General features: G+C 27.2%; 1 protein-coding gene across 1 annotated transcript; it reads left to right on the top strand.

Moving 5' to 3' along the window:
- Positions 1-22: 22 nt before the first annotated feature.
- On the top strand, positions 23-8,453 carry LOC129984474 (beta-1-syntrophin-like). The gene is made up of 6 exons (XM_056094359.1): positions 23-477; positions 1,877-2,274; positions 3,537-3,679; positions 5,506-5,717; positions 6,183-6,361; positions 7,373-8,453. The coding sequence occupies exons 1-6, from the start codon at positions 27-29 to the stop codon at positions 7,463-7,465; spliced, it is 1,476 nt and encodes a 491-aa protein (XP_055950334.1). The 5' UTR covers positions 23-26; the 3' UTR covers positions 7,466-8,453.
- The last annotated feature ends 815 nt before the right edge of the window (positions 8,454-9,268 follow it).

Raw genomic sequence — 9,268 nt, 5'->3', positions numbered from 1 at the left:
AATTATAGTTATAGACGTCTGTCAAAATGTCGTCCGCCCCGAACTTTCATTCTGGTTCTCGAACTGGCTTGCTTGAAGTGTACGCTCGTCAGCAATGGCAAAAAGTATTAGTTACATTAGAGGAAGACTGTTTAAGTATAACTTTGGATGACAGTTATGAAATTAGTAATGGGCCTTCCAATGGACTCTCAGACTCTGAACCGCCTGATATACCGGAAAGCATTGCAAATCAAAAAAGAGTTGTACGAGTTGTTAAACAAGATAATAGTGGTTTAGGAATAAGTATTAAAGGTGGCAAAGAAAATAAAATGCCTATTCTTATTAGTAAAATATTTAAAGGCATGGCGGCTGATCAAACGGAACAATTATATGTTGGAGATGCTATTTTATCAGTCAATGGTGAAGATCTTAGAGAAGCGACACATGATGAAGCAGTTCGAGCTTTAAAACGAGCTGGTAAAGTTGTTGATATAGAAGGTAGGGCTCAAGGCAGTTAATAAATTTATCTGGCATCATTTTCATCTTACTGTTGACATTTGAAATTAAATTTAAATATATTAAACCATGACTGGAAAGTGCTGATTATTATACATTCTAAAAATTCTGAATACTACATAGCTTAACTGTCAATATTTTTTTTGAGATTGTTGCTATTGTCGCTGGAAATTTTTAAAACACCCCGTGGAACAAGAGTGCTAACTGGTGATAGTTCCATATAAAATTAGCAAATTTATAGACAAATTTACTTATTCCATAATAAATTTATCAGAAAGAAGGTATAAATGTATTGTATGGTATTATTTCATTTAAAAATAAATTATCTCAAATAACAAAGTATTGTAACTATTCAAAAGTTTTTCCACATTTTTATGTAATATTAATAAACTGACAATCAATTGCTGAGAGAGATATATCCTAACATGTAGCGAAAAAATTAACCAATTTCGTGTAGATTCTGGTTGTAAAAAGAATTATATGCTTTCATATTTTACAGTAGGAAATACTGAGAAAATTGAAAAATATTAGTATCATGGATGCAGGTTCACAAGCGAGTTAATTTTGCAAAAGCTATATTGTATTGTAATAAGTTCACATTAACTAGTATCTTTACAATGAGGGAGCAAAGTATGAAGATTGGACAAGGATACAGATAAATAGGATTATAATACATCTGATTATAGTTTAACTTGTTGCTTTTTTTTCCCTTCTATTTATCATTATGGAATAATAATGAATTTTGTGTTATGAAGATTTGAAATGGATCGCATTCATCTCTTAAAATATTACAGTAGATTCATTTTAAATCTTGCTATTCTTACATTATACATAACAATATATCAGAACTAAGTTATATGAGATTAATGCAAATTAAATTGAAACCTTTGTAATGGCATAAAAATGTAATTTGAAGAATTAGATGTCAGTTTAAGTATTGTATTATTGGAATTTAAATAGAAATTGAAAATTATGGTATTCATTATTTAGTTTTTAACTAAGGATTATTTACTATTCAAATTACAATGATTATTATTGATGGAGTGTGAAATATTTTTTAATTAATATAAACTTGAACATCCTTAACTCTTATTTATTCCTCGCTTAAGTTGTAATGAAACTGGTTATAAGTTGTTTTATCTAACTTTAAAATTGAATGTTAATCTGTTAACTTGAACTGTTGTAAACAAAGAATAGAAAAAAGTTAAAATTAATTCACTAGTTAAGATTTAATTTGCATTTCTTTTTTATTAAAGCTCAGTTATTTTTAAATTTATAAGACTTATTATTCTTATATTTATAATGACTATTCTTAAAATTTGTTAATTGAAATGCAAGTATTTTATAATCAATTTGATTTAGAAAAATAATTGTTTTTCAGTCAAATATTTAAGAGAGGTAACCCCTTACTTCCGTAAGGGCGCCGTTCTTGCTGAAGTAGGCTGGGAATTCCAGCAAGGTGGCTTCTTACCCTCTTCCCAATTACATCGCAAAGCTGGTCGAGCTGATATAAGGCAGGTTCCATTACTTCTTTGTCACCTTTGTCGAAATCTAACCATGCCTGATGCTGACAACCGCACATTAGAAATACACTCTCCTGACCGACGACATTCTTGCGTTTTGAGATGTCCGGATGCTGCACAGTGTTCTGCTTGGTTTAATGCAATACATACTAATGTAGATGCATTAATGTCCAAAGCAGTTGTGGAAGCTGGGCACCTCTTAAAGGATGTCTTGGAAGGAGCAGAGTTGAAACACATGGGCTGGCTGTCAGAAAAAGTATGTAAATCTTGATTTTGTGTTTGTATTAATACACATTATATTTTATGGTTTAATAATTAGTTTCTAGTGTTTTATTCTAAAATATGAATACATAACTCGGAAGTTATGTAACTTCTTCATAACAAAATTTTTTAAAGAAATTGAAATCTTTAATTCAGCATATTGTAGTATAATGTTTTGGGGTACTTTTCTGTTAGCCGGGTGCAAATGTTGCCAATCGTGTACCAAATGCGAATTTAGCGGAATTCTGCATTATTTGTTAGTTTTTCGCTTGTGCACGGTTAACGGAAAAGTACCTATTTTGGATTTCATTCTATTATTTTATTTTTAATATTTATTTTGGACTATTTAGCAGTGATAGCATGTATACTAAAAAAGTATTTATTAATGTTGCAGTGCAATGCAATGCACACATATATAAAGGCAGTAACTTAAATAATAAAAAGTATTGTAAAACGTGTTTAATAATAAAAAAATAAAAAAGGAATGTATAGAAATAAAGTTAATGTCAATGAAAACTTTTTTTTTTTTTTCCTTTTCTAATTTTAAAATAATTTTGTGTATTAATATATTCTGAAATTATTGATAAAAATATTCAGAGTTTGATTAATTTGTCATTAAAAATTCATGTGTTAGCTAATAATTACATATCAAATTTAGTAGCTTTTAGTCGGGAGGTCTCTCGTCTTGAGTTTTTTCAATTAATTGTTCATCATACATGATGCTTACATTATCACGTTAATTGTCTGATAATTATGTTAAAGCTTGTTTTGTTTATTTCATGTTTAGTTTATGGCTGTTTATTGAGAGATTTTCAGTAATATGATGCAACTATGATTACAAATATAATATATATATAATAGAATATATCAAATTATTAAATAGTTACATGATCTGTTTCAAAGTATTCCTCGTGTAACTTCAAAATAGAAATTAATTTAATGAAAACTAAACCCTGTGATGGATTTTTGTTTAATTTCTTTGAAAGATAACTTTGCATTTCATTACATGATCAATCGGTTCATAGATTCTTAAGGATATATTTGATACCAAATAATCCTCTTATGTCATAACTGCTATCTATATTTTGACAATTTATCAAATTTCATTGGAATAACACATTCTAAAATACTAAAACTGCGTTTTAAAACATTTTAGAACTGTTTTAAAATTAAAAGTTTAACAACTAATTATAATATAGTTACTGAATATTTAATTTTATTTATTTAAAATATATATAATCAGGTTTTCAATTTTAGATACATGATGATACAGGTGTTGTACAGTGGAGGCCAGTGTTCTTAGCAATTACCGATCGTGATCTTCTGTTATATGATCTTGTGCCTTGGACTAAAGAAGCATGGGTTGTTCCTGTTAACAGTATACCTCTTGTTCATACTAGGTAAAGAAAAGGTTCATTTTCATTTATCTGTTGTATTGTAATTAAATACTCTGATACTGAACATTATTTCAATATATCATATAAAATTTTAAATCTCCTTCATTCCATTTATTCTGATTTTTTTTTTCCATGTCATGGCTTTTCTTTCATTTTCTCTTATTATTTTTGCTTTAGTTACTTGGTTCTAAAAAAATATTTTTAAATTTAGAAGAGTTTTAAAATCAGTTGAATATATTGACAAATTTGAATATATATATAAAAAAATTGGCTTGGAGAATAAATTTTTTCATATCTATTTACTAGAAGTCTTTCTGAATTCCTTGTGCTCTATTGTGGTAAATGCTACTGATTTTGTTTTTCATATATTGCAATTCTATGACTAATTTTAGTAAATTGCTCAGTTGTTGTTTACCTGTTTTATGTTGTAGTTGTTTGTTTATTTTTTCTTTTGCAATTATGTACTGTATACATGATTATAACTAGAAAATATTATTTAAATGAAATTCCTTGTTTTAAGGAACAGGGTAGGCATTAAATCCATGAGATGATTAAGTCACTAATTTTCACTCATTCTATAATAAAGCAATTCATTTAAGTGAAAAATATCCAAGTGAATTAAACTAATAAAAAAATTAGAGCCACAAACCAACCATCAAAGGCTTAAAAAAAGGATGGAAAAAACAGATTTTGAACAAATAAAAATGATTGTTGATTAGAGTTCTGAACTTTTTTAGAAATACAACCCACTGTGGTTTTTAATTTTTTCAGGATAATGGTATTTTACAAGTATTTACTTATTTTCCTGGCCAAAACATTTTCTCTCACTAAACCTAAACTCAATAAATTTTATAAAAGTGTTCATAATAATGGATAAGATGTATCCATTATATATATATATATATATATATATATATATATATATATATATATATATATATATATATATATATATAATGAAACTATTTTTAAATTTAAATATCATTTTTCAATCATAAGAAAACATTTTAGTTAAAAATATTTGATATTTAGTACTAAAAAAAGTATGTTTACTGTAATTGAACAATCATCTACAATCAATATCTACAGATTATTGCAAACTCTTGCTAGAATATATCCCCATAGTATTCTGCCCCAAGTAAAAAGTGAAATTACGAAAAATCACATCAAAATGAGCAAGAATTTCTTTTTATGCCAACTAACATATGTTTCTATTTACACTCATGAAAATACAGTGATCAGCCCTGATCTGACCTTGGAGAGAAAAGTATTAATATATGAGGCCGATCTTTTGTAAGAAACATGAGCTACTAATACCATTTGGTTGTAAACACTTTTTTTTTTCCAAAAACCATGTTGCATCCATGCCTTTATTATCCAATTGAGAAAGATCTGCCATAACTTTGGATGTAGCATTTGGGATTCAGGGGAATCTAAAACAAATGCATTATTTGCTTTTAAATGATTGATAAATGTATTTAAATTCCAAAAGACAAGAATTTTGTTTAAAAGTTTTTATTTTTTCCAAAATTTTTTAAAAACTATTTTCGAATATCTTTATTGTCTTTTATTCTTTTTTTCTCAGGTCAAATTCAATCAATTCTGCTTGATATTTTCCTCTTAATATTGTTTGGGAAATTATTTACCTTATGAAGTAAAATATTATGAATTAAAACCATGTTCTTTATATTTGTTTTTTCATTTAATATTCATTCATATAATGCTCTCAATTGATATTTTATGCCTCTTAAAACTGTAGTAAAATCTTTATTGCTGTCAGTGTTTTTTATTGCATTAATATTTATTTCTTTATTTTTTTAAAAATTTAGATTAGTTCATTCAAATATGCCAAGAAGATCAAGTGGCGTTAATGTACCTGGAATTACAGATGTTACAACATTTACTTTGCGTTTAGGCACTAGGCAGGGAGTGGAGTCTCGTGTTATGAGAGTTGAAACACATCGTGACTTAGCATTTTGGGCACGGCATTTAGTTCAAGGGGCCCATAATGCAGCTTATGCAATGAAAGAAGCACATTTTTGTGAGTTCTAACATATTTTTTTTTTTTATGGTGCTTAAAGTAATTTTGTATAAAATTGTAGCTTGTATTCCTCCCCCCCCCCCCATTCAGCTAATAATATTAAAAAATGAGTAAAAGTATCATATAGCTGTCTTGTGGATTTGAGATTTTTCTTTGTTTAAAAATTGAAATAAAATTTATTTCCTCTCCTTAAACTGATGTTCTAGGCTGATAAATAAACTATTTATATATATATATATATATATATATATATATATATATATATATATATATGAATATTGCATACAATTTCTATTCAGATTTTGCACCTGTCATTATGATAAATGCTTAATTTGGAATAAGAAAAATTTTGCTTATTTTCTCATTGATAATTTTTTTTATATTGTCATAGAAAAATATTCACTCTTGTGTATGAAGAAGGAAAAAAGAATAATTCTTAATTACTTTTCCCCCTCTCTTTTTCAGCTTGCCTTTATCAAGGTCAGGAATGTGTTATTACTATCCATTTTGAAAATGGATTTATGCTACAAGATGGCCGACATCATACCATTTTATGGCAGTACCCATTTGAAAAACTCCGAATGTCGGCAGATGATGGGATGCGGTTGGTTTGGCTTGATTTTGGGGGAGAAGATGGAGAAAAGGTAATTTAAGGATTAAGTGATTCAGTGATGCATTAATGCAGCTATTAAAATTCAAGAATTAATTAATCTACTATCCTTTTCTATGTTTCTTCCATTTGGGGAGCTTTGCCTTATAATTTAACAAAACTAATGAGTTCAGTTCATGTATGAATAAATCAAGCACATGCTCTGTTTTAAATTAAGGGGGCAATCAAGCACATGCTCTCTTTTAATTTAAATTATTTATTATTATTATTAAACAAATTAATAATAATAATAAAAATTCTTAGTTACCCTGTAATCAATACATCAAGCTGGACAGATGATAAAGATGAAAAATAGTTGACTGAAGGTACCAATACAGTTTAAATGATTCATTCAAGTAGCTACAATTAACTAATTACTATGCTTTTATTATTTCTCCTGTATATGGTGTAAGTTTATCTAAAAAAATTTAGCCTATAGGGGACAAAATATTTAGGTCCATCATCTCCATAGATCTAATTCTTCTCCCTATATTTACAATGATACTTGCAATTTCTGTTCCAGGGATTGGAGAGTAGAAAAAGAATTTTCTTTAAAATAGTTTGTCTATAGAATATATGAAATAGACAAGGGCTTGCTTTCTTCTATTTTTTGACAAAAAAAAACATAGATTTGCTCTGGTTTGAAATCGAAAGATTTCAAAAAGTTGTAAACCATTGTTATAAGTCAGATAACTATTTATATTATTTCCATTTTGCTATATATAACTTTTTTTTTTTAGAATATATTGAATTAAAAGTAAATATTCAGTATCTTAACTTGCAGTGAAACCTTTAAGAAGTTTATAATTTGCAACTCATGGTCTTCATTCAAAAATTTGCATATAGTTTATTTATAAAATTTATTCTATTGATAAGCAATATGTTTATGTGTGTGGAAATAATTTGTTGTAATATCTGTATTGATAAATGATATGAAAACATATCAATATATCTACAGGTCATTAATTTCTATTTGCTAATTATTTAATTTTTTTCCATCCTCTAGGAGCTAGACTTATTACAATCACCAAAGCCTTTCATTTTCACCCTGCATACTTTCTTGTCTGCGAAGGTCATACGATTAGGACTGGTTGCATGACAATTACAGCAATGGGAATGCGCAGATGACCCTTCTGATGACATCTTCGGTCCCTAAGTTAAAGTTGATTGTAAAACTTGCTTCCTAAGAAAAGGCTTCCCATCACTTGTTGTCCAAAAACAACTATTTGCAGTTTTAATGCAAGAAAACAGTTTGTTGCACAACATATTCTTAGCTTGCAAGCTCTTTATACATAAAGAACAAAACAAATGTTATGTTTTCCTTTTGTATTAACGTAAAGTGCCCTGTTGCTACTGCAGATTGTGAAAAGCATAAGCAGTTCTGATTTGGTGTTGGATGTGTTCTATAATTTGTATTAGCATTTCAGACTGATGGAAAGCATTTTCATGACTGTGTTTCACATTGTACAAAGTTGACTATATTTTTAAAGGACTAAACAAATTGACTGTATTAGATGACAGTGAGCATTTTCAAAGGAATAGAGAGATCTCATTAAAATAAAAAAAAAAGATATAGTTATTTTCTGGTAATTGCTAAAAATATAGCTTTAATATCATTCCTAATTTTGTAATTTCCAATCAGTTATTCAAATATTTTTGGGGAAAGTTATAAATTCTTGTGTTTTCAAATTAGGCTGCCTAAAGGAGCCTATTGTGCTTAATATGTATGCTTTATAGATCGTAGAGAATTGTTTTGTTTCTTGAGTATGAAAGAAACATTAATTAATCATTTTTCTTATCAACTTATATCTATTATTCTTTAAGCTTTTTTATGAATATTGTAAACCATTGTATCATTAAAGTAAGTTACTATATATATACTAACAAAAATTAAGTAAAAAGAAAAAGCCTATGAGCATTCAGTAACCAATTTTTGTTGTCAGAAATTTAATTTGCAATAATCAAACACAGTTTTTACTTATATTCTAATTCGATCCCATCTTCCTTGATTGATGTAACATTTTCACAATATTTTTCATTCCACTTTCATTTGTTTGATGTTTTATTTCAGGATTGTCTCATTTGACTAATATTTCTTTTGATGTTATATTTGTTATAACAAGTTATATATATTTATGTATTTTGTTATTCTTAAGTTGATAATTATACAAATTTATATTTTTGTTTTGATTTATTGATATAGAAGTTTTATTTAAGCATTATGAAGTATTCATTATTTCACTTCTTATAATTAACCAAAATTAATATTTAAATGTTGATTAGAATGAAAAATAATTTTGTATTTTTATTTAATAGTATTGATGTAAGTACAAATTTTATTCTTATGATTGGTTATATATAGAAATAATTCCCCAATGATATTTTAATATTTCAAACAGTTTTTAGTTCCTTCAAAAAAATGCTTTAACTTAGTATTATCCCTTTATACCATGTGTTCATCAGGAAAGTTATATTAATTCTGATGTTTTATCATTTATTTTTAATGTTTAGCATAAAGTATTATTCAGGAAATTGAACTTGATTTTATTCTGTAAAACAGTAAATCTTAGAATTTCCAGGAGAAATTCTTTTCTGTTGGGTGACTTCTGGTGTCCTGAAGTTGGAAAATTAACAATAAAGGAATATCTGTTGTCACAATCAGTTTGTTATATTTATCAAATTGTAATGGAATGTTTTTTTTTTCAATATGATTTTTTTTAACTATTTACTTAAAAATGTAATAGTTAATAGAATATGAAAAAAAAAAGGAGAAATAACCTTAGAATTTCGACAAATCTAGTATTCATCTGTTTCACCCACTGGTGACTGGGTTAGAGTTTAAGAAACACTATTGTGGAATAATTTCATTAGATTAGATTTCTCACGAAAGAGATATGTTTTA

The sequence above is a fragment of the Argiope bruennichi genome, chromosome 9 (genome assembly GCF_947563725.1).
Source record: "Argiope bruennichi chromosome 9, qqArgBrue1.1, whole genome shotgun sequence".
NCBI classification, from domain to species: Eukaryota; Metazoa; Arthropoda; class Arachnida; order Araneae; family Araneidae; genus Argiope; species Argiope bruennichi.
This window is presented reverse-complemented; position numbering and strand designations above follow the sequence as displayed.